This window comes from Cyprinodon tularosa, unplaced genomic scaffold, assembly GCF_016077235.1.
Source record: "Cyprinodon tularosa strain WSP-4 unplaced genomic scaffold, ASM1607723v1 ctg32, whole genome shotgun sequence".
Taxonomy (NCBI): domain Eukaryota; kingdom Metazoa; phylum Chordata; class Actinopteri; order Cyprinodontiformes; family Cyprinodontidae; genus Cyprinodon; species Cyprinodon tularosa.
This window is the reverse complement of record NW_024039030.1, coordinates 2,344,563-2,370,316: the sequence shown is the minus strand read 5'-3', so window position 1 is coordinate 2,370,316 and position 25,754 is coordinate 2,344,563. Positions and strand designations below refer to the sequence as shown.

The following is a 25,754-nucleotide window of genomic DNA, read 5'->3' as shown; positions in this document are numbered from 1 at the left end:
GTTGGATGCAAAAGTGCACACATATTTTGTGTTGAATTGTGCATTCAATGACTTGTCTTGTTAATGCCAATCTTGGCCAAAGCATACTTGTAGCACCCTAGTTCATTAAGGTGTTGAAAATACGAGCTGATATCTCATTGCACATCAATTTCCCTTTTCTCAGGACTGAGCATTATATAAGAGCTTAAGCACTACTTACAGTGTCCTAAAAGAGATTTGGTGGATTCAGGGAATGGTGGGGAAATTGACCTGATTGATTTTAAAGGCAGTCAGTTATGATTTGTTGCACTATGCCAACATGGATGAGTGAACAAACTGGGCTCTAATTCAAAGAAAATGTTAAAGTTCTAGCTCAGATAGCTACTATGGTAGCAAATCCATCAAACTATGAAGATTGTTTTTAAACTTGCCAATTTCTTCTATTAATGTTTAAGTTTTAAACAACTTAAAATCTTTTAATTTGTATCTGCTGAAACCTTGGGCTAACTGGCTTTCAGAATATGACCCTATACTGCAAAAAATAGGTGAAACAACAAGTAGAGGAAATAGGGAATAATATAACCTTGTTAAAGAGAATTATTTAATTTCAAATTTTAAATTATGTCAAATTTAAAACTGAATTCAAATTCCACTCTTGTTTAACTTCTCTGGTTAGGCCTAAAGTGTACTACTATGTTTAAATACTCCAGAGAGTTATTATTAAGTAGCTAAATAAAACTAAGTGTGACGTAAAGAGCAGCCGTTTTTATTCTGAAACTGACGCTTTAAAGTCAAGGCAAAAAAAAACTTTTTAAAAAATCACAAAATGAACACAAGACATGATTCTTGTAAATTATGCATAGAGGATCTCATTATTTATTTCTTATTTGTGAAGAAAAAAAATATTACTGTACTACACTAAAAGTAGAAAACCAAAATAAAAAAATTACTTATTGTAATAAATAATGATACACAATAGAAATAAAATTGTTTCTATAGTCAGAGTACAAAATAGAAAATTTCAAGATTATGAAACACAATCCAAACTACATTCAGTATTTTCAGAGGTTTGATTAACAATTATTTTTTATAAGACTGCAATTCTGTTTACAATTCAATTCATTTTAGTTTATTTATATATCACCATTAACAACACATCATCTAAAGGCGCTTTGCAAAGATAATTTAATCAAATCCTACATACAGATTAAGTTCATACATACAGTTAAGTGTTTCTTATCTAAGAAAACCCAGCTTATTTAATGAAGTCATTGATTTTGCAGAATCTGTTTGTCCTGGATGAGCATGTATAGAGTGGACAACCTCCTGCATTGTGTCGTTAACACAACATCTATATGCAACTTTGTCATATTATTTTTGGTCTGTGCAACCTGAGCTTTCAGTAAGTAATAGTTTGGTGATGAATATTTAAAAAATAAATAAAAGCAAACACAAATATATTTTGTCATTGCAACGATCTAATCCTCCTTATCCACTGTGGCACCAGGTATTGTGAATTTGAGAACACATACGGCTGTTTTTGGGCCAAAGTTATTAAAAGCTGTGTGGTGAATTTAAACAGTCTATGGTTTGTGCTGATTTAATATATTAACTCCTCTTAGTTTAATTTCCAGCCATAAAAATGATACGTTGCTTCCTGGGGTTTTATCTATTCTTTGTTTCACAGCGACGTATTCGGTGCAGGTATCTCTCTGGGTTACTCTCTCCCGCCCTCCTCGGTCCTGAGCTGGATTTGGTTGCTCTGTCAAAGTTCCTGTTAGTGTTCTCCCTCTCAGTCTGAGCCAACTGTTCACCAGTCCCTCCTGACATTACTCCAAATAAGGTGTGCCCCCAGGACTCTGAACATCTTGGTGTTTCAGCTTTAAAATCCAGCTCCTCACCATCATCTTCACTATGTCTGCTTGGAGAGTCCTCTTGAATCCTAAGTAAGAAAGACTGTAGTTAGAGACAAGAACAGTTGTTAAAATCCAATGCTTGATCAGCATAAGGTGGGGATGAATGACCTATTATAGAATCACTAACTGCCAATTTTAGTCATTTAAAAACACATTGGAAAATATTCAAAAAGAAAAACTTGGCAGATATTCTTAACCACCCTTTATTTCCATCTTCTTGCATGTGTGTTTTTCTGAACAGGGAGGGGATCAGTCATGGGGTATTTTTTTGGCTATGTGACAACAGTAGCGATTTAGCACAGCAAAGTGGGTTTTTTTTAACTGAAGCAGAGAAACTATGCCAACAGCAAGAATTCAAACTGTAGAGAAATATTTCAATACTGGTAATGATTGCTTATTGGCCATAGCAGTAGACTAAATATTGGATATTCGCCCACATTTTCCTAACAGTACATCCCTTATATAGGTTGTGATATGGTTTTACCTGAGTTGGTTGAAAGATCGCAGCCAGTGTGAGCCCAAGGCATCATTAGTCCTCAGTTCTCTTTTATGAACTCGACTCCTCAGCGCTATTAAGGCCTGAGCCAGTTCAGCTTCGTCTCTGTGTCCCCAGACCAGCTGGGCCCTCTGCTGTGCATCCTGATCCCCCGCTGCCGTAAACAACCTCTGGAGCTGCTGCAGATTCACACTGCTGAAAATGTTCCCTGAACCAGACTTTCTGTTCCTTCTCTCGGTCAGACGCCACAGGGAAGAAGAACCAACCGCCACTGATGGAGAAGGGGTTGTCGATATGGAATCCATCCAGAAAGATGGGAAAAGTGGCAGACAATACCCAGGCTTTATTCTGTGGAGAGAAGAAATGTTTCAATAAGAAAAGCATTTCACTTATTCAGCTTTTTCTTGTATTTTATCAATGGCAGAGCAGCCTGCCCTGAGCCAGGAAATGGGAACACAACCATATCCTCGCTACATGGGAATAATTAATAGCATAAGGCATTAGCTGCCAATGTGCTAAGACTCTTCCAGCAGGCCTTGACTCTTTAATCCTACTTAAAGGCAAGTGATGACCAGCACTTTAAAGCCAATTACACTTTAAATGTTAACTCTGTCTCTCTTTACGTACATCCGTCAGAAATTGCACAATTGCTCTGTGCTAATCGAAAGCCAAAAGTCAGCTACTCTTGCTGAAAAATGCTCCACTTCTCCTGTTTAATAGAAATGGGACACAAAATGTAATTTTTAAGCAATAAACTATCTACTGTTTCCCTAACTCAACTCATGTTTTATTTATAAAGCACTTAATAAGCTCAAGGTGAACAAAGGTGGTTTGTTGATATTAGGGCTGAAACAATGAACTGGATTAATCGATTATTTCAATAATTGCCAACTAATTTAGAACCCACATTAAGCAGCAATTACACCAGAAATAAACATTTTAAAAATTTAAAAATTTTGTATTTAAGTTAAAAAAAAAAAACTTTTTCGTTGTCAATAAGTTCTCTGCAGAACTCAAGTGGAAATTTTTTAGTTTCGCCTGGTTTAATTTCGTAAAAAGTCTTCTTTAAGGAACCTTTTCCTACCCTAATCATAATCAATTATGCTAAAAGAAAAACATTGGTAGATTAATCGATTTGAAAAATAATCGTTAGTTACAGCCCAAATATACCAAAACATCCCACGGATAAAAAACGAGATAAACAATAAAACAGTTCTACATGCATTAGTTCAAATAAACACATTCACGAGTAAAACCGACTTAAAAAAACTCTAACTAAAAACTTTGTAAAAGCCTATTCTCATAAATGTGCATAAATTGTGAATGTAACAAGTACTATATTCTTTTAAGAGGTAAGCCTTAATTTTCATTTAACATGTAAATGAGCGGGAAAATTCCACAAGGTATCCACAATTTAAAGCTGTGATTTTGAAGCTGTGAAGTTAACTCATAATGTTTAAGTGGTAAAGACAAACAAGGTACTTTGATTTATATCCTGTAAACAGGATATGCATTTTACGTTAAAATGCACTTTTTCCTTTATTCAGTAAAGTTATTCACAGTGGATAGAGTGGCCAAACATTATACTCAAGTAAAAGTAGCAATACATCATAAAAGTAAAAAGGCAAGATGCAGTAAAACTACTTCTAAATGGTACATTTTGGTCGAGAAGGTACTTCAGTAAATGTAACCGAGTAAATATAACTACTTGCATATAAGGTATTCTAGATTTTAAAATAGGCTTCAAATACAACAAAATGAAAGGCTTCTTCATTCTAATAAAAAAATGTGTGGTCTTTATGGAAGAGTTGGAAAGAAATACAAATTACGCAATTCATTGAACACAGATATCATGTTAAAGAACACAATCTGGGCAAATAAATAAATAAATAATAAACTTTTGGACAAGTTTTACACAAACTAAGGCTACACATCAGCCTCAAACAGGACAGTGGCATCATGATGCTGTGGAAAATGCTTTTCTACTGCGGGAATATGAAATCACTAGTGGAAAGAACAACCTAATAGAGGCTGCAACAGAAAACGGTGCGTCTTGGAAAGCCTGCCTAAGATCCAGAGTCTGTACCTACTTAAACTGATGAACAACCTTTGACAACATAGAATATGATGACTGAGATCTGTTTGTCGCTTCACTAAAATGAATAATTTTACCAATAACATATATTAGTCTACTCAGACATAGGCTACAAAGGATAACATATTTGATCATCAGATGAAAAAAGAGAGAAATATGCGCGCTTACTCAAAGGGTCAGTCCATCCATCAGATTTCCCTGCGTGTTTTTCGCTTTCATACAGCAAGGAAACCCCTCTATGTGCTGCCAATCTGCTGCAGCGCTTTTTAATTTGACTCCTTTCTGTGTCAATTGGTAAATCACTGACCTAAAATGAATAGGGTGGGAGGAATGCGCATGCGCACTCCTCTCCAGCCTGCTCCAAGTTGTCATTTCAGCCAATAAAGATTGTGGAGGGGTGTGGTTGGGGCTTGGCTCTGCCCACTAGCCACGTAGGGCGTTTAGGTCGTAAACTCATTGACGTCAATGAGCCCGGCTGATGCGAGGAGCGCCTGTCATTAATCCCAGAAAGAAAGTAACATGTGAGGATCCTGCGCCTGGATGACGCAAGCAGGGCTCATGATTACTGGAGCGCTATCAACAGAGCTGGCATTATTAGTTCAATCCAGTGAGGTGGCCAAATAGACAAAATAGATATACACACTTATTGAATATCAAAGCTCCACAGTTATTGAAAAGATAAACACCTTAGGCTGATGAGTGCATGGGTGGGTCCAAATACAAGGAAGAAATATTTTGATTATAATCAGCAGTCTAGACCTACATCACTGTTGCTCCCATGTTATGAGAAACTTCCGTTTGAGGCAGAGGCGTAGCCAGAAAATTTTTATAAGGGTGTCCAGGCAATAACCAATGGCCCAAAAGTTGATAGGCACCAGAACCTCAGGCTCAATCTACACTGTTCCAACAGGAAAATTAATGAGTGCAACATCCGTATTTTCAAATTAAAGACTAACTATACTTTCCTACAGCCTTTGCTAACAAATAGACGCATATATTTAAACATCCATGGTGTCTAAATTAAAGGTATAGTGGATAAAATTCTTTCAGGTTTGAGATCTGGGGCAAAAATTTTTATTGTCTTTTATCAATAATCCTTTGGTATAAAACTGATATTTACATATACTAATATCTCCATGAATTGATTATTTCATATGTTTTTATTAAAATGCTTATTATGATTAAAATGAAATTATGATTTCACTGAAGATTCCTAGATGACTTGCAGAGACACATTATATTCTCCTTACCCCATATTACTAAAAATCTAGTTATGGAAAGAGCATCATTTCTGTATTTATCATCTTTAATGATAGTATATTGATGTGCATAAATAACCATAGTGTTTTTGTTGTCAAATAATTGTTAATATATGAAAAATTAAATTGTTTTGAATATTCCACTTGAGATTATTATTGCTGCCATCTGTATTAGAGGGAAGAAATGGTAGGGTGGCCACAGGGGTGGCCAATTAAGGGTGACCATGGCCACCCCTGGCCCCCCATCTAGCTCTGCCCCTGCCCTTAAACAAGAGAAAATGTATTTCAAAAAAATTAGTCTTTCAAAGATTGTTTTTTATTTTCTATGTATGATATAGAAATAATAATGATAATTTGGGTCAACTACTTAGCAATAGTAATAATGATATTAACAATATTTTATTTAAAATAAATATATAATTTTGTAAAAGAAAAGTTAATTTGTTAATAGTTTATTAATGGGTATTGTTAAAGGAAAGCTCTGTGTCTGCACCTTGAAGCTTTCTCTGTCCGGTTAGTTTTCCTACAAAAGATCACTCGGGACAAAATCTTTAAATAACACTTCATAATGTATTAAATAGCCATGAGATATGACAAAAGATTTTGATTTTAATTGTAATCTTACTCAGATCAGAGAAGTTGCTTAAGAATACAGAAGGCAGCTGCTCACCAACCACGCTCACTTAGTGGGAAATGGCCACGATTAAGAGTTAAAGAAGCATTTTATACATCTCCAGTCTGCCACATAATCACATTTTACATTAAACACGTTTGTAGATGAGGAGACATCCATCACGGCTCCAGTCTTATCAAAATATTACACTTTGTTCTTAGCTGAAGGACACCGTATTCATTCCATTCCCAAATCTTTGCCACGTAAAAAATGAAGATTATAACTGTATATAGCTGGACCGTGGAACTGGCCTAATTAAAATAACTACTGGGGAAATTATCAGTTCTGACACGCAACCAGCAGTTAATATTAAGGTGTAATAAAATCACACATAATCAATAATAATTATCCTAACAGTATTTTTTGTAGAGAAAACCCAAAGCTCATGTTCATATAAAAATATTACAAAAAATCTATAAATATTATTGCAAACTATCGAGCTTCTGCAAAGTTTATATCCTGCTACTCAATATTTTGCTGTCTTTTGACATGAAATAAATGCATTGCGGCATGGAGGGGATCAGCTGCAATTCTACTGAGGTTTAATGGAAGCCTCTTTGATTGATGTTGATGTTGCTTTGATTCAATTTCAGTAAATTCAATTAAGTTTATTTATGTATCATCAATTCACAACACATGTCATCTCAAGGTACTTTACAGGGTCAATTCAACCAGATCATACAGTCAGATTGGTTAAAGTTTTCTATCTCAGGAAACGAGCTGATTGCATTGCATAGGCAATCGCTCTCACCAAGCATGCTTGTAGTGACAGTGTAGAGGAAAACTCCTTTTTTAACAGGACGAAACCTCCAGCAGAAGCAGGCTTAGTGTGAGCAGCCATCTGCCGATTCCAACTGGGGTTCAAGGAGACAGAAGCATTCATAAAGAAGTAAAGATACAAAAGGTAACTGTTAACCTTCTCCACAGGCGGCCCCGTCAGGAAACAAACAGCCAGGTAGACGAGCTCTGAGCCAGCTCCCATGTCAGAGGATGAAAGAGAGCACATACAGTTAGTCACAGTCAGAGAAACAGGACTACACTGGAAAATAGGCCAAGCTCCTCATCTATAAAGAAAAGTGTTGATGGCATGAACACAGTTGAAATTTCTCTCCAGGATAGTGTCACAGCCAAAGAGGAACAAACCGGATGAAGCTTATATGATGAGAAAAGGAAAAGAGAGCATAACGTTAGAGATTAAACTAATAAATATTAAAGAGTAGGAGAACAGAGATAGAATGAAGTAGTCATGAAATAGGGTGCCTTCCAGCAGTCTAAGCCTATAGCAGCATAACTATAGAGATAGCTCAGGATAATGTGAGCCACTCTAACTATAAGCTTTATCAAAAAGTAACGTTTTAACACTAGCCTTAAAAGTAGACAGGGTGTCTGCCTCACGGTCCATGCACTGTAGGAATAATCTGATATAAGACAGAGCTTGGCCATTTAAGGCTTTGATCGCTGTTATATGGGCTGAATACTTGATATATTTCACTTTCTGGAGAAAACAATATGACTGTCAATTTCTGAAATGTCAAAAAAATATAACTTTTTATACCCTCATTAAACTGTAAATTATAACATTATTATTATTATTATTATTATTATTATTATTGTTGTTGTTGTTGTTGTCGTCGTTGTTGTTGTTGTTAAGCGCTTGATGTTATTTGGGATGACTTGTTGTTATCCAAACACAACAGCAAGCGCATTTGAAGTAAGGCTATTTTTGTAGCCTATCACTTTATATTGAATTAACCATGAAAAATGTTAATCATTTTACCTTTAGTTTTTCTTAAATTTGGTAAATGTTTCCGAGCAGCCATCCTGGTTGTCAGTGTGAACCTCTAAGCAAAGGAGCGCATGCCTCAGTGTCCAACAGAGGAGGAGCAGGTTTTGAATTACAAGCCGCCCATTCCCCATCTCCCCCCACTCCCCCCACCCCCAACACAGACTCTGCATTGAACAGAGGAAACGGAAAAGACGAAACATAGCCTGCAAGAAGGTTTGTCATTTCAAAACCCAGAGGCTGTGGAAAGAGCACAGACGCCCTCTTTATTCCCACAGCCTGGCTGCTTTTATTGGACTTTACGCACTCCGCTAAAAAGTTCCACTTCCACTTTTTAAACCATCTTTTCTCCAGCTGCAAACAGCTGGAGAGAAGACATCCGCCCTGTTTAGAGAGAGAGAGGAAGCTTGAGTGTGAGCGGAGAAAGGAGCAGAGGACAGAGAGAGGAATGGAAGGCCAACCATCCCAGGTGAGGAAAAACATCTCCAAATTCCTCAGGAGTTTCCTTGGAATCATCCGGATCCTGCAGATCGTTTTCGGAGCCGGACTGTGGATCACAGTCGCTGCCAACAAGTACGAAGGCTCCATCCACTTTGTCCTGTTCGTCGCTGTCCTCTTCTGGCTCCTCACCCTCGCCCTGTTCTTCATCACCCTCCTGGACAAGCAGGACCTCGTTCCTTTGCTGGGAGGAGAGCGCTGGTTGCGCACCAACCTGACGCACGACGTGGTCGCCACTGTGCTTTACCTGTCGGCCATAGGAATCATGATTTATAAGACTCGTACCAACTCCTACTGCAATCTGGAGCAGTATCAGCACTACTGTCTGTTCAAGGTCTACCTGACAGCGGCTGTGTTCGCCTGCCTGTGCTGCCTGACCTACCTCTTATCGGTCATCTATGGAGGATACAGGAGGAGCCGAGGAGAACAAACTGTCATCTGATGACACTGATTCTGGGGATGGAAGAGGAGTATCCATTGCAAGATGAGGAATAGTCCCCTTCACTGTAATTCAACTCAAGACCACCCCTACTGTCTCCCATTGCTGCTTGAAAGCAGCTACAGGTAGAATCCAGGAATACAAATAGAAGATGTCACATAATGTGTGGATGGTTTCTTCCATTTCTAACCTAAAAAATAATTAAATCAGGATTTTGTAAGATAAAAAAAAATTTCACAGCTACATCCCTAATACACATTTTTACTTAGCCTTACATCCTAAGGACGTTGCCAGTTGCCATTTTTATATATTTTTTATCTTTTGTATTTACGCCTTTTTGTAAGCTGATATCCATGGATAAAAAGACTCAGCTGTTTTTGTTTCGTCTTTAACTCAAACATCCAGTTTTAACTTCTGTCAGAATGCTGTTCAAAGATGAGACAGTATCAACCTCTTTTCACATGGATGTAAACGGTGCTGCAACATGTTTTGCTGAAAATATATACTCCTTATATAATTTTAAAGAGCAGGAATAAACACGACTTGGTTGAGAATATGTTTCTGAATAATGTCAATGCAAAGTATTCAATGTTAGTGCTTCAGTACATCCTTTTATTGTTCCAGGTGTTTCTATAAATCTGTACTCTCAGGGAGGTTAACTCCAAAGATGTATTAAAATAAAAAAGAATTAAAAAAAATAAAAATAGACAGATGAAAAATAATTGCAAGGAGTCCATCCATCTTCTCCAGCTTATTCCGTCAGGGTCCCATAGGGCTGTTGCCTATCACCGGTGGTCTATGGACAAGAGTTGGGGTACAACCTGGACAGGTTGCCACTCTGTCGCAGGGGAACACAGAAGCACACAAAAATTCACACAACCATGCACACACACACTCACACCTAAGGAAAATTTAGAGATCAACCTAACAGTCATGTTTTTTTTTAATGTGGGAGCAAGCCAGAGTACCTGGAGAGAACCCACACATGCACAGGGAGAACATGCAAACTCCCTGCAGAAAATTGTGCAGCCATTGTCATTTATCATACTTTAGAGCAGAGGTCTTCAACAGGGGGTCCGCGACCCCTAGGGGGGCCACGGAGGTACTGCATGGGGGTCGCGAGTTTTGCTCAATTAGACTTTTTTTTTATATTCCCCTCTGCAATTTTTCCACTAATTGAAATGTCTTTAAATCCACATTAACATGAATTCAACAGACTGTAGTAAACAGATAAATGGAGGCAGAAGATGTCTTTCGGTCATCAATGCACACATTCAGAGACACACAGGAGCTCTTTCAAGCTGGGCACCGTTTCATTCACAACATCTGTCCCATCAACCAGGAATCAGAAATACTTTAATAATCCCAGGGAGGGATTACTTTAGTTACATTACTCCATCTGTAATAGAGTGACTATAGGACCAGTTTGATATCATATAACACAATTTCATACAATATATATAATAATTAGGGGGTCCCCGCTCCATCTCAGCATCAGTCTTGGGGTCCTTAGCCTGGAAAACGTTGAAGACCTCTGCTTAAGAGAACTCACTGTAAGATATTATATTTCCTAGTTTTGTTGGAACAGTTTTCAAACTATTGGGTGTCCTGTTGAAGAAAACTCATGGGAGGGCCCCTCTTCTTAGCCTGTGCCTCTTTGACCTGGGGGCTGCTGCTTCTGTGCTTCAAAGACCACCTACCTACCCATGGCTGCACTGGAGTGATGCCTTGGGGCTACCATGACCCTCCAAAGCCATGCCTACCTTGCCCTATGCTGCTTTCGGCTGCTGACTGTTGCAAGCATTAACACACCAATGTGTTGATATATAAGTAATCGCATGTTGTCTAATCTGATGTTAGATGCAGTGTTTTTTGTCTTTTAGAAAATGCATTTACAGCAAAAATGGAAAGTGAATGCAGAAAAGGTACATTTTCTGACTGAAAATTGTTGGAAAAGTTGAAATCAACAGAAAAAAAATAGAAATTCTTAGTAATGGAAAAACAAAACGGTCTGATCATATATCCTCCAAAAGTGTCACCTAAAAAGAGCCAAACAACCATATTTTTAAAACTTGTTGACAAGTGGAATATCAACAATATTTTCAAATTTCTTAAATTTAATTTGAATAATATTAGAATCAGATAAAAAAAAAAATTATAAGCCGTTTGACCATATTTTGAACACATGCAGCTCATCTTCATTTAGAGCAAGGTTGTGTTGGCATGATTTGGTGCATAACTATCCAGTAAAATCCAGTACTGCCGCTGCTTGCTGTTTTGTTATATCAAACTTTTTTTTTCTTCTAAAAAGTAATGTGAGGATGAAACAGCTAAAGAAAGAAAAAATTATTTGACACAATTTAAAAGTAAAGGACTTGATTCTCTGAGGTGCACTGTAGGTGTTGCAATCACTTTGGCACATGGCTGTTTCAGTTTTGGTCATTTCATACCTATCATCTTCTACAGCAGGTGGTGTGAACTCATCTTGTGTTAATTTTAACCCCCTAGCAGGATGTTTCTTTTTTTTTTTTATCTCTCTTGACATGTGAATGGTTTCAAATAGTTTTCAATACTTATAGTCCACTGTAAGAAAATAGAGTTTTATGACTTCATTAAATAAGATTTGTGAGTTGGTCACCCTGCGCTGCCCCAGTTTGATCAGGGGCCAAAAACCATCATCATTTTTTAAGTCCCAAACAGAAACATACAAAAAGAACTGGAATATAGTGTAAAAAAATTTTTTTTTATTAACTGTACAAAGATTTCCAAAAAAAAAAAAAATTGCTCCAGGATGTATAAAAACACTGAGCTACAATACAAAAAAAATATATTTTCTATGGTTAATTAAATACATAAATATGATTTTTAAGTATGAATAAGAAATAGAAATAAGTAACAAAAGTTTTAAAAAATACGGATAAAATGGGGTATGTATGAACTTACACAGAAACGTTCACCAAAATTAAAGCTAGCTGTACCAAAGGCTTTCTTAGATTAAAGAAAGAAAGGTCTACTGTTATCTGTTGGCTGTTGTTGTGATTCTGTTTGTGGATCTAAATGTTTACAGCTGCTTATGAAAAGCTTCAAAAAAGTCTAGTTTTTGTTTTTTGTTGTCCTTTTTTAATAAAGGATTGGTATTACCAATCAGTGATAGTGTAGAAAATGAGACTCTGTCGCGCAGGCATCGGACAAATATATGCATATAATGCATGAGTAAGAATGTGTGTCCTTCCTTCAAAATAATCTGGAAGGAGGCTTGTTCTTACAGGAACTGTCTGTTGGGGTTCTGGAAATCGGCTAAAGCTTCAGCCAATGAAAATAAAGCCAAGTATAGATGATTCAGTGCCTCATCTGTTCAAGTCAGCATACGGCTACTAGGCAGGGTCTAATTATGACTTATATGATCAACACATCACTGTAGCGTTAAATCTTCATATCAATAAAGCTAAATTAGTTCTAGTTATATAAATATCAGCATTTCTTTCAAATGCGTTTGCAAGCTAGATTAAGAATAGAAAGCAAAAAAAAAAAAATGACATCCAGACATGTCGAGTAACACTTTAGAAAAATAGCATCAAAAGGAAAACACATTGTTACAGGTACTGACTCACAAGGAGAACTGCAGACTTTATGATCTGAATCTAACCTGAGTTAGAGTGGTGCTGGGGGTTAATGTTAACCAGCTGCAGAACAGCGACAGAAACGTCTAAAGAGTAAAATGAGCTTCCCCACCCACCCTTCTCCCTGTGGAGAGTTCTGCAAAAATGTTATCTGGTCCACGTGTCACTGCCTACAAAAACACAACTGATGTAACTGAGAGTAACCAAAGAAAACAGTTGAAGACTTATTCAACATGAAATTATTCTAACAATTCAAACTTGAGAAAGATCTGTATTTGACTACATGATGTTTTTTTTTTGTTTTTTTTATTAATATACCCCCCAGTGTTTAGGAATGCTAATGAAAAAGATACATTTTAAGCATTCATATGTTTACATGTTTGTAGCGCCACAGTTTTATGCACAACAAAAAGGCATTAAAAAGCACAGGTATTAGGGCATGTGGACACAGGCATAACTATGGAGTGCCAACTGTAGGATTTCTTTTGGCTGGTCATCCGAACAAGACATTTCCTGTACGGGCGCCCCCACCCATCTGCAAGAGACCAAGAGTTGCTATATCCCTTAACCCTTTACTGTTGTCTTTTAAACTACAACCCCACAGTTCAGACCAAAATCATTGATATTTCTGGAAGACTTTATTGGTTAAGCGTCTTGACACAAATCTTATGAAACATCTGTTGTGGGAGTAAGCTCTTAGAATGATTAGAGTTAAATTTCTGAATAAAACATAAATAATCCAAATGATGCTCAGAAACCATGAAAAGAGTTGGAATACCTCAGTGCTAATAATAATCTAGTTTATAATGCAAGCACACTTTTTGGTTGATTAAAAATAAATTCTAAATTAATATCTGCCAGGGTTATTAAATCCTAAAATGGAAAGTAAAAAATGTCTCTTTATATGTCTGCTATTGAATTATGGTAGCTATATAAGTAAACTTGCTTTGCCTTTCTTTGCCTTATTGATGAAGCTGAAAAAACAAAAACAAAAAATGTAATTTCAGTCCAACTTGGTCAAACTGAGAAACTAAGTAGACAATTGTTTGCAATTAAAAAAATCTCTCCCTTAAATGACCAGAATCTATAGAAATCCGTTTTGAAGAGTTATAACTGTTTTTATTTATTTTTATATTTGTATTTTTCATTATAAAATGCTAACTATTGTGTTTTTTTAGATAGACAATTTTAAGATCTGCCCAGGGACAACAGATGAAAAATAACCTTTTTGCTAATTCTGGTGCATTTGTAGGAATGCTTTTTATTGTACACTGTCCCTGTTAAATAAATAAATTAATTAAATCTTTTTTTTTTTTTTTTTAACTTCAGAATTTCCCGCAGAAATATATTTCTGACTTAAATCCTTTCAGCAGCTCTGTAGGTCTCTGGAAGCCTCTGTTATATACCTTCTACCAAGATGAGAATCTCCTGTTGGAAGTGGTTCACTTTGTCACCATGTTCTCCTTTTTTTGTTTTCTTTCTGTCTGGCCAAATCATTAACACATTTCCACGTGAAAGAAGGAAACAAAGACGCCAACACAGCAGTGCCCTTTTTAACCACACGTTTAGCAGCTACTGCTGAGAAACACATTCCACTGACAAGGAGATGCAGAGAGAGCGAGAGAAACCACATGAAGGAAGGCTGAACAAGTGAATGAGGAGGAGAAAAAATGCAGGAATAAATAAATGTGTGACATCTTAAAACAGAAACCTGAGATCCACGTTTCCTGTCTGTTTGAGGCTTTAATCAGTCAGAGCATTGTTTGTCTCTGATACTACATATTATAGCCCCGCAACCACCTCAATTACATGCAAGAGAACCATAAACATCTGTTAGAGCAGCTTTTGGAAAAGCCATAACTCTGAATGGGCCTTGTGTCTGTGTGTTGTGTAAGGGCAGTCAGTGGTGGGAACTGGTGATTGCTATTTATAGAGCTTTGAAAATACCACCACTTCCTTTAATCTGCCAGTCTTCAGCCAAGTGTTCAAGAAGAATGTATTCAAGAAAGAATGAGTCTAAAAAGCTAAAGGCAAAAGGGAATGGCTCTTTAAAATTACTAATTTCTTTCTTCATATTTGAAAGTTCCTGAAATGTTGGGATCTGCTTGTTGCTCCTTTACTTACCAGTTATAAAATGTTGACCTTATTAAAAGATGGCATCTGCGCAAACAACTGTTAAATTTTCATTAGATTTTTAATGAGTGCTTGCTGTTGTTTCCTGTGTTTTGGTTACTAACACAAAAAAATGTCTCCAAGTGTTGATGATGGCGCTCTTTATAACAACTAACAGGGCTGTTAACTGTTTCCCAGCCAGCTTTCCCATCAGTTTTAAGCAACAATAGGTAAATCCTCATTAGACAGCAATCAACTCTTATGGACAAAGGCAGTCCATAGAGAAATATCTAAATAATAACACATACTGGTTTGAAAAAATATATATTTCTGAAAAGAATCGAGGTAAAAATATCAGGCAGTTTGTTTCCTGAATCTTTTCTATCTTGTATTATAGAAACAATAAAGGTGTTCAAAATGTATAACATTTTACTTCTACTTTTTATTTGCAATTATTCGTCCACACACCAGATGGCGCCATTCTGACTGTAATGGTATTTTCTCTCATATTTTGTTCTTTACTGCTCTTGGGCACTAAGATGTTTCAAGTAAGAAAAGATCATTTAGATCAGACAAATACAGCCTAGGTAAATATAATAAGAGTTTTAACAAGTTTTTAAATGATCACTTCATTTATTAAGATGAAAAACATTTTTTTTATATAGTAATATCCATCTGTATATTATATTCGGTACATATTCAGCTGTAAATTTAGTTCATAACACTAGTGATCTATATATTATATTCATTATTTATAATAGTATTCATCTCTATACTCATTCAGTAGAAATACCCACGTCCTGTATTTACTGAACCATTATTTATCCTGCACTTGCTGCTTTTGCACTTCTGGTTAGGCCTAAACTGCATTTCGTTGCCATGTACCTGTACATGTGTAATGACAATAAAGTTGAATCTAATCTAATCTAATCTAATCTAATGAAAAAAAAAAAAATCTTTGAAAACCAACCTAGATTAATACTGGTATGGATATAAATCTCCTGTTTAAGGCCCCAACACATCTTAATCAGATCTCTTTCAGTCTCCGAAAACCACTTAAATTAATATTAAGCATTATATATGTGCAAGAGCATGTAACAATCTGTCAATTGCATGAAAACATTATCCTCCACCCCAAACATTAACATTTAGAAAGCTAAACAACCTGCAGGATAGCTGTACAAAGCAAGGACATTTTCAAGATCCCAGCTTCCTCTAGTCTACCAGCAAAAGACTAAACACTTAAAGCTTACTTATAGTATTGTAAAAACACTTTACAGTATGGTATTTTATTTTTTTATTTTTTTTAACTCTTCACAATTTTGTTATTTTTATACAGTTTTCTAAGGTCCACACTTGTGTGACAACGTTTACTATAATCAAGTTTCCCCATTGTGGGACAGTAAAGGGATTTTTTATCCTATTCTTCCATTCTCTGTTTAATGGAGCTGAAAAAAATCTTATGATCATCTTGAAGTGATAGATTCAAATCTAATTTATTTCTTTATTTTTTTGCTCTCTTCACTATTCTCAGAGTTATTGTTAGAGTGTTTGAGATAAAATGAGATATGACGACAGAACAGCTTTGTACTTAAGAGTACAGCAGCTAAATTGGACATGCTGAAAACCACTCTCTTTATTACATTGAGTCATTAACATTTTTTGTTATATATTGGCAGCAATCTTTCATTGAAATCAGAATACTCTTCTTTTTTTTTTACTTCAAGCATTATTATTCATAGATAGACAGACAGACAGACGGACGGACGGACGGACGGACGGATAGATAGATAGATAGATAGATAGATAGATAGATAGATAGATAGATAGATAGATAGATAGATAGATAGATAGATAGATAGATAGATAGATAGATAGATAGATAGATAGATAGATAGATAGATATCTGTACCCGTTTAGAGATGACAATACAGTACAAAATGAAGGTCACTGAGTGGATAACGCCCTTCACTGCTATTGGTTGAAAGGGTCTTTTCGACGGAATCTCATTGGCTGTCAAAACCAGGAAGTAGGACGACAGCCAATCCCTAAGATAAAAGTGTTTGAGAGCTAGCTTCTGGCCTGTGTGCCTCTCTGAGCTGTTAGCCTGCTGTCCGTCACCATCACCAGCATCAGTTGTAATTTGACCAAATAATTTTAACCTTAAGGAGCAGCTCTGTATTAAACATGGCCTACAAACTAGTGCTGATTCGTCATGGAGAAAGCAACTGGAACCAGGAGAATCGTTTCTGCGGCTGGTTCGACGCTGACTTGAGTGAAACAGGAGAGAAGGAGGCAAAGAGAGGAGGACAGGCTCTGAAAGGTGAGGTTCTGATGCCTGCAGGGATCTAAACATGAATCTGAGCTTCATCGCTTCTTCTAAAAGGCACCAGGCCCTGCTAAAGGCTCTGTGGCTGCAGGGATTTCACTGATACACTATTCAAGGTTGTAGACATGTTGGTTTTTTTGCCACAATATATAAACTACATTACAAGATCATCAGGTTACAAGATGGCTACAACTATGAATGAATCATTTATCAGACACTAAAGGAGAAAACGGATTTCTGTCATAGATTTAAGAAGATGAACTGTTTTATGTTCTCATGTCAGGAACTAAATCAAACATAATTTCAAGTAATATATTTCTATCACTCTTGATTGAAAATACCATTTGCAGCCCTCATTGTTTTGCTGTAATAATTTGATACTCATAATATTGGCTTCATGCCTTAGAAATAAGTCTTAAAATATATGTTTCATGTTGCTTTAATAGCACAATGAGATTTTTTTAATTATTTTTTTTTTTTCTCTAGCCATTCAAATTTTAATTCCCAGTAGAAATTGCTGCACAGTCAGCAGTTAGAACAAAAGCACAATAGCCTGTTCAGCAACAATCTTTCAACAAACAAACTGGGATTAGAGGGCTGGAATTTAGAATAAAAGACAAGACCAGCTGCAAATAACCTTTTTTGTTTGTTTGTTTGTTTGTTTGTTTGTTTGTTATAGTATATGTGTGTGATTGTAGGTGTTGGTATGTGTGTATGTCAGGTATAAATGAATGTGTGTATGAGTATTTAGGTGTATTTGTTGATTGGATGGCTGCTCAGTAAAACAGTGGGTAGCACTGCTGCCTTGCAGCAAGAAGGTTCTGGGTTTGATTTTCTGGCAGGGCTCTTTCTGCATGGAGTTTTGCATGTTCTCCCTGAGCATGCGTGGGTTCTCTCCAGGTACTCCTGCTTCCTTCCACAGTCCAAAAACATGACTGTTAGGTTAATTGGCTTCTCTAAATTCTCCTTAGGTGTGAGTCTGGGTGAATGTTGTTTGCCTGCATCATTGGTGTCCTTTGATGTTCCCTCCTCTTGTTTTAATGCAATGCACCTGCTGTATTGCTGTAAATGTCAAAAACTTCAATAAAGAGTTAAAACAAACAAAGAAAACCAGATTAGTGTTATTGGTTATTATATAGAATCTGATTTGGTCTAAATTTTCAAGTTTTGTTACAGTTTTATCTACATCATTCAGCCAGATTTCTACTATTAATTGCATTCCAAATATGTCTTACTGAGACCTAGAGCTGCAACTAACAATTATTTCACCAATTAATTAATCTTTCAATTATTTTTTTGATTAATTGATTAATAATGGGATAACCAAAGGTTCCTTAAAGAAGATTTTTTACAAGATTAAACCAGGTAAAACAAAAATATTTCCACTTGAGGAGTTCTGGATAGAGCATATTGACAGGTAAAACCTTTTTTTTTTTTTTTTTTATCTTAAATGCAAACTGTTTACACATTTGTTTTACAATTTGGATATAATTGCTGCTCTAAGTGAGTCACTCTGTCAGCTAAAGGCATGTTTTACAGTCTCTTTAATCCAGTTAATGATTGATCGATTTGTAAAATAGTTGACGATTATTTAAGTAATCGATTAATCACCATTAATCCGATTTTTTTTTGCCCTGCTGAGTACACAAAACAATAACATTTAACTTTTTATATAAATCATTTCTGGAAACTAAGCTACATTAGTTTTAATGACTTCACATATGAAATACACACAGGTGAATTATACTGTTAAAGTTTCTGGTATTGATATCGTAGTTAAACATGTCCTTAATTTGGTTGTGGGCAATTTAAGCCTTTGGATGATTCATTCAGAACAAAGTCCTTATTGTATGGTAGGAATGATGGGAAAATAAGGAAGGCATCTCTATAATAGTCAAAGAAGCACAAGGAGTGTTTAATCTAGAAATGGAGGACGAAGATGGCAGATAACACAAACGCCTGTTAAATGTAGCCAGAGCTCTCATTATTTTTCTTTATCTTTAAGGCAAAGCATCAGTTTAGAGCATTTAGTTATTGTAATCAGTTAGAAATGGTTTAAAAAAGCCCTAATAGAATCTAAAATGTATGGAGACTAATAAAGACATTTGACAGTAGTCCTAAGAGAAGGGGAGATAACATTTTCTTTAATTCATCAGTAAAAAAAATAATATGCATTTAAACTGTTGTTGTGTCTCTATCTACAATTTACAGATGCTGGTTTTGAGTTCGACTTGTGTTACACCTCAGTGTTGAAGCGGGCCATCAGGACCTTGTGGTTCGTCTTGGACAGCATTGATCAGATGTGGGTTCCAGTCCATCGGACCTGGCGGCTCAATGAACGCCACTATGGAGGCCTGACGGGACTGAACAAAGCCGAGACGGCTGCTAAACACGGAGAGGCCCAAGTGAAGATCTGGAGGCGCTCATTTGATATCCCTCCTCCTCCCATGGGCCCAGACCATGACTACTACACTATCATCAGCAAGGTGAGATAGGGTTATCTATAGTACAGATACACTGGAAAGCAGCTTTGTTAGCGTTCAGGTTTTGTATGTGTTGACCAGCTGAAACACTAACATGGAGGCATGACTTGGCCCATTTTCATACCCATTGAAAGAAATATTTGCAATGTTTAAAGGAAAATATTAGATTTAAGGTCTGACACGCAGAGTAGACAATGAAAAATGATAACCACCATTCTGATTGCCTGCAGAACCCTGATCTTATTGCCTAACACCAGTGAGAGTTAATATGTGACTAAGAGTTCAAAGGTCAAAGTTCAGTGATCGTATCTTTTCATGGTCGTGCAGATGTAAAGGTGAGCGTACTGGATCAATGGTTCAACCACTGGTTTTATGTATCTAAAAAGGGAAAACTAAAATGAACTGTTTTATCTATATTTCAGCTATATGCATTACCTTTTAAAAAGTGTTTTATCTGCTAAAAACCACAGAGTAGGGCATGGTTATGATTTAGCATGGTCATTTTCCAGGGGTTTCAAACTTCTCTAAAAACATTAATTTAAAAAAAGTGTTTCCTGAGGAACCTTGTGAATGAATGAATGACAGACTCATGCTTGAACATTGCTTCAGCTCTTTTTTGAGTTTATTCCAGACCTTCACCCCACTGACCAGAATGCACATTATTCTCTTGTAGAACCAACCTCTGCTGCAGCTATTTCTGCAACAAGGATATCGGGAGAAGGATATTTGGAAAACACAAAATTGCAATTTTATTGATGAATTATGCGGCGAGGATGACGCTGATCTCAGTTAATCCTCATCTGCTTTACCCTTGTCTTTTTGTTATAATCATATGACTCATCATCCATCTTAATAAAATCTGCATCACATATGGGAAATCAAGAAAATGAATCCAATTGAAATTTTGAGACCAAGTGCTGCATCAAAACAGTATAGTTCAGTTAGAATGGATGAAGCATTAGAGAGAATCCATTTTCAAGTCTTATAAATAAAAACAAAAAAAACAGAATTTTAATTTGATTAAGGTCTGGACTTAACTGAACAATAATAATACACACGTGTCCTAAACTATTTCACTGTAGCCGTATGTCTAGGGTTGCCATCTTGCTCCAAGGTTGGCCTCCACCTGCTTCTCAATTATTTTCTTCCAGGACTTCCTTTATTTACCTCTATGCATATTTCAGTCAACTTTATTCAGTTTTCTTTTCCTTCCTAAAGAAAAGCATTCCCACAGCATGGTACTGCCTTCACCGTGTATCTTTTGGAGCTTTTGGGGTGATGTGCAGTTTTGCATGTAACATTTATCTCATCTGACCATGGCATTTCTCCCCTTTTTACCCTATATGGTTGTGAAAATCAGTTTCTTATGGCCTCCGCTTATAATAATAATAATGATAAGTGAACTTTATTGATCTCACACTGGAGAAATTTACCTCTGCATTAAACCATCCCCTCAGGGAGCAGTGGGCTGCCATTGTGCAGTGCCCAGGGAGCAGTGTGGGGTTCAGGGTTTTGTGCAGGAACCCAGAGTGCAGGGTGTGGGGATCTTATCGAATAATTGCAACCTTCTCAGAGCACAAGCACACTGCTCTAACCACTAGACCAACACTTCCCAGCTGATCTCCTCTCTCGACTCTTCCATTGAGGCATTGTATGTGTTAGCATAAAACTAATAGCGCTGTCAAGAGATTCTCTCACCTAAGGTGTAGGAATTCTCCAACTATGGTCAGCTTTAGTAAGTGGGTGTGCCTTGGTAGAGTTTCTTAGATTACTGAACCTGCCTCATTTTCAGCCACACTTTGTCACATTTATTGACTTTACCTACTTGTTTCAGATGGCCTTATGTAACCTAGATATATTCAAATATTAGCAAAACCTGGGAGTTCAGAATCTCATGTTTCCATTCAACCTAACATTCCAGTATGGTTTTCATTGCAGGATCGTCGCTATGCAGATCTGACAGAGGAGCAGCTGCCATCGTGCGAGAGCCTTAAGGACACCATTGCACGTGCGCTGCCTTTCTGGAATGAGGAGATTGCCCCTCAGATCAAACAGGGGAAAAGGGTGCTCATTGCTGCCCATGGAAACAGTTTGAGGGGCATTGTGAAGCACCTGGAAGGTAGGTGCTGATCTAACAAAAAAATATTTTCCTAATTATTTTGAATTAGTTTATTTTTGTTTACCTTAAACACAAAATATCAGCAAGTAGTAATAGCGTGGCAACTGCATGCAATAAAATCTTTATTTCTTAATGAGAAGTTGTTTTCTGTGTGGGACGGTCTGTAGGAATGTCAGATGAAGCCATCATGGAACTGAACCTGCCAACTGGAATCCCCATCCTCTACGAGCTCGACAAGAACCTGAAACCAGTGAAGCCTATGCAGTTCCTGGGAGACGAGGAGACTGTACGCAAAGCCATGGAGGCTGTCGCTGCTCAGGGAAAAGCCAAAAAGTAACAAGAAAGGGGGAAAAATGGATCAATTTAAAAATCAGAGTAGCCTATTTAGTATGTGATGGTATAAGTCATTCCTGGAAGCTGACCTCGCATTAGTGTGTTTCTCAAATGCTAATTTATTTTTAAACATGAACTAAATGCTATAGATTGTTGTCCTTGCTTGGTACAGGCAGAGTCATAGAAACAGATGGATGTTGTTCAGTGAAATAGTAGCCACAGCTCCAATTATTAGTAGATTTCATTGACTTAAGAAGACGGACATTTATCCTTAAGCTATAAACTAACGTTAACCACGATAAAAAAGGTCAAACTCAACACCCAATATTTGATTCTCCATACGTTTTCAATAATGTGGGGATAAAAAAAAAGACAATTCTATTTAAATTAGTAGGCAAATAAATGCAAAATAATAACCCAAATAGAATTAATGCAATTTAACAATAGGTGAAATGCGACAACAGCCCTACAAAATTTGTGTTGTTTTGGTCTGCAATGCAGTTTTCAACAACCAAGATGTTTCCTCCTCATTTTGTTTTAAGTCTCTGCTTTAATGTCAGCCGATTGGTCTATCGTGTCCATTGCCTGTTTGCTACATGGGAAAGAGTGGTGATGCATTGCATTATGAAACCTTTAAATTTGTGCATTTCTTTGCTCAGTTTTGAAGTGTTCAATATAAAATAATGGTAATACTTCATTTTGCAATCTCTTGAGAGTCAGGCAGAAAATTTAAAACGTCCGTTTTTTCTTTTTACCGCATGTCTTCAAGCTGTGTGTCGTTTTCAGCTTTGTCGTCCGTGTTTGTGTTTGGATTTTTTTTGTCTGATACCTCTTTGCAAGTTTTGCACTGTCTAGAAAAATAACTTTATTTTGGGAAGGGTCCTCCATGTTACAGTGTTCAAAATGGACAAAGAGTCTCAAACTATATTGTTTTTTTTGCGTATATTCATGATATTTAGTCTGTTAATGGTTCTGTGTGCCTTCCACCCTGTCCTTCAAATTCAATTCCTTCTGTGTTCCTGAAATGTAATGAAAGCTCTGAACTAATAAAAAGGAAGTGTGGGAAAATTTTGCCCCATGTTGGCTTACCTTGTCTTGCTGGAAAATGCTTTGTAGAGAAAGTGGCATTAAATGTAAATATTGTTGGGAAAGTGTTTTAGGGCAATGTGCAGTTGTGCAAGCATGCAGGAGTACCATAGAAAAACCTAATTATATTCTTAAGTTAGCTAAACTGTAGGGAGTTGAAGTTATCTTTTTTTTTTTTTTCCAATTCTGTCCAATATTCTGTATGTGTAAATACCTCAGCCAGTATGTTCTGCATTGAGAATCAGAACAGAATCCATAAAAAGGTTAATACGGAGATCCTGTTTTCTGGTTCAAAGTACAAATGGAGTCTATTTCAAAGGAACAATATTTTAAATATAGTCGTGTGTATATATATATATATATATATATATATATATATATATATATATATATATATTTAAGTATAGTCTTTCGCAAGAATGTCAATTTAACTAAACATGTTTGAATAAAAATGACTTTTTGAAATCCTAAATGGAGTTAAAATTCTGAAGTAAATTTCTATATGAGAGTTTCCTCAAAGAATAGGATTTTTTGCACATCAGGAAATTTGAAGTGGTAGTTGTTTGCTACTAAACAAAACCAATACACTCTTGAAAAATACATTTCAAACTCAAATTGAATGGATACCTGCATAGAAGTTTTATTATCAATACCAACACAAAAAGATGGCTTTTTTCAGTATTTACATTATTAAACTTGTATATCATTAACAATTTCTATTTTCATTTTTTTTTTGCACAGTAGTTTTGTCTCTACAAAGAATAAGTACTGCATTAGCAAATACAATAAAAAAAAAAAAAACAGTTTGGGCAACATGGAAAACCCTCTTAAGCAAAACATGCTTGAATTGGACTCATCTTTCACACTCGGTTTGTGTGACAATAATAAGGCAGAATCCAGGACTTCTAAAAGAAAAGACAAACAGCTGAATGCAGGAGGTTAGAAACTGGACTCCAGGATCAATATAACATTTATAAAGAGAGACGCATACAAAACCTGCAACTAAAACCATTTTCCCTCTCTGAGATCATTAAAAACAAATAATGCGTGTGTCTAATTAACTAAAATGTTAAATATATATTTTTTATTATCCATCAGACCCTAAGAACAGAAATGATCAAACCGCTGTTAAAAAAACAATAACTTGGAAAAGCTGCCAATGCAGAACTCCATGTTTAAATCAAACCTCTCCTTCATCAGTTAGATTATTGAAAAAGCTGTGCAACAGCTAAACACCTTCCTAAAAAATAACCAGCCGCTTTCTCCCACTTAGGCTTCTGTGCGCACAATCATACAGAGACCGCCCTGATTAAGGTGTTTAATGTCTGCAATAATACAGACTGTGGAAGAACCACGGTGCTGGTACTATTAGACCTAAATGCAGCGCCTGGAAAACTGGGTCCATTTTTGTGGTATAGCACTTGACTGTTTAAATCCTACTTGAAGAAAAGGTACTTTTTCTTCAGTAGGTAAATAATTTATATCCCAGTCCACAGAAATTATATGTGGCTTTCTCCAAGGGCTCCTCCCATTCAATATCTACATGCCCCCCTAACTCAGATTGTAACAAACAACAACATAAGTTAACATAACTATGCAAGCAACTCACAGATGTGCATTAAAATATCACCAGGAGACTATGAACCCATTCAAGCACTGGATAAATGCAAAGAAGAAATCGATGCAAGTTTTGTATAACTAAATCACACCAAAACTATAGTCATCATTTCTGGGCCAAAGAAAGAGCATCCAGTTAATACAACTAGTACTGTATACTGTGTAAATCCCCCCCCCACCCCCCCCCCCCCCCCCCCCCCCCACCCCCCCCCCCACCCTCATGCACCTTTTCTTCCTTTGGGTCCTTATTCTTATTTTTGCCTATTTGAGCAGATGTCACAAGTTCAGGTGAATGAATGTAGTGTAAAGCGCTTTGGTCAAGTCTCCTAACTTGAATAAAGGCTCTATATAAGTACATACCATTTACCATTTACCATTTCTCCACTGTGAGATCAATAAAGTTAATCAATCAGTCAATTGGAAATTATCAATCAGGCTTGAAATCTATATCTATCTAATAGAGTAGTAATGGTAGTAGAGTAATAAAGTCAGCCTTTAATAATTAAAAGAACGGATTAAGTGTTCAAATTCTAGTTCGTCCTTAATTAGTTTACAGTATAATCATTCAGAAAGTAAGCCAGATATTTTAATAGAAATTCAATGGACACCATATAGAATACATATGATGGGTTTAATGATTAATGTTGTATGTTAAAGGAAATGAACAGGTAGATAGGGCAGCAAAGGAAACTGTTAAACATTTTTACTGTGGATTTAATTGTAATTTTTAGTAAATCGGATTTAATAAAAATTAAACAGAAAATAATGAATAAAGGGTAAAACGACTGGGAGAATGAAAAAAGAAGACATTGGTTTTACAAAATTCAAAAGAAAACTGGAGAAATGAGAAGAACAGGAAGAACAAGAAGAGAAGGAACAATAATTTCTCGTTTGAGATTTGAGCATACTGGATTAAA

General features: G+C 36.3%; 3 protein-coding genes across 4 annotated transcripts; 2 read left to right on the top strand and 1 right to left on the bottom strand.

Moving 5' to 3' along the window:
• Positions 1-938: 938 nt before the first annotated feature.
• LOC119788540 (arginine vasopressin-induced protein 1-like) lies at positions 939-4,806 on the bottom strand. 2 transcript variants are annotated; one of them, XM_038292933.1, is made up of 3 exons: positions 4,655-4,806; positions 2,380-2,739; positions 939-1,921 (listed from the first exon to the last, which is right to left on the bottom strand). In XM_038292933.1, exons 2-3 carry the CDS (start codon positions 2,694-2,696, stop codon positions 1,645-1,647), a joined length of 594 nt encoding a protein of 197 aa, XP_038148861.1. In that variant the 5' UTR covers positions 2,697-2,739; positions 4,655-4,806; the 3' UTR covers positions 939-1,644. The 2 variants fall into 2 exon arrangements, with proteins under 2 accessions (XP_038148861.1, XP_038148862.1); XM_038292934.1 differs by having other exon boundaries at positions 1,672-1,935.
• Positions 4,807-8,360: 3,554 nt separating this feature from the next.
• marveld1 (MARVEL domain containing 1) lies at positions 8,361-9,694 on the top strand. Its single transcript, XM_038292912.1, has one exon. The coding sequence runs from the start codon at positions 8,650-8,652 to the stop codon at positions 9,139-9,141; it is 492 nt and encodes a 163-aa protein (XP_038148840.1). The 5' UTR covers positions 8,361-8,649; the 3' UTR covers positions 9,142-9,694.
• Positions 9,695-16,927: 7,233 nt separating this feature from the next.
• On the top strand, positions 16,928-23,222 carry LOC119788577 (phosphoglycerate mutase 1-like). The gene is made up of 4 exons (XM_038293078.1): positions 16,928-17,193; positions 19,411-19,685; positions 21,621-21,801; positions 21,969-23,222. Exons 1-4 carry the CDS (start codon positions 17,058-17,060, stop codon positions 22,136-22,138), a joined length of 762 nt encoding a protein of 253 aa, XP_038149006.1. The 5' UTR covers positions 16,928-17,057; the 3' UTR covers positions 22,139-23,222.
• The last annotated feature ends 2,532 nt before the right edge of the window (positions 23,223-25,754 follow it).

Excerpts from the sequence above, each read along its gene's own strand:
- LOC119788540 (XM_038292933.1), bottom strand. The coding sequence starts at position 2,696 with ATGGATTCCATATCGACAACCCCTTCTCCATCAGTGGCGGTTGGTTCT. Across the intron at positions 1,922-2,379 it reads CGATCTTTCAACCAACTCAG|GATTCAAGAGGACTCTCCAA; the intron begins GTAAAACCATAT and ends TTTCTTACTTAG.
- marveld1 (XM_038292912.1), top strand. The coding sequence starts at position 8,650 with ATGGAAGGCCAACCATCCCAGGTGAGGAAAAACATCTCCAAATTCCTC.
- LOC119788577 (XM_038293078.1), top strand. The coding sequence starts at position 17,058 with ATGGCCTACAAACTAGTGCTGATTCGTCATGGAGAAAGCAACTGGAAC. Across the intron at positions 19,686-21,620 it reads ACTACACTATCATCAGCAAG|GATCGTCGCTATGCAGATCT; the intron begins GTGAGATAGGGT and ends TTTTCATTGCAG. Across the intron at positions 21,802-21,968 it reads CATTGTGAAGCACCTGGAAG|GAATGTCAGATGAAGCCATC; the intron begins GTAGGTGCTGAT and ends GACGGTCTGTAG.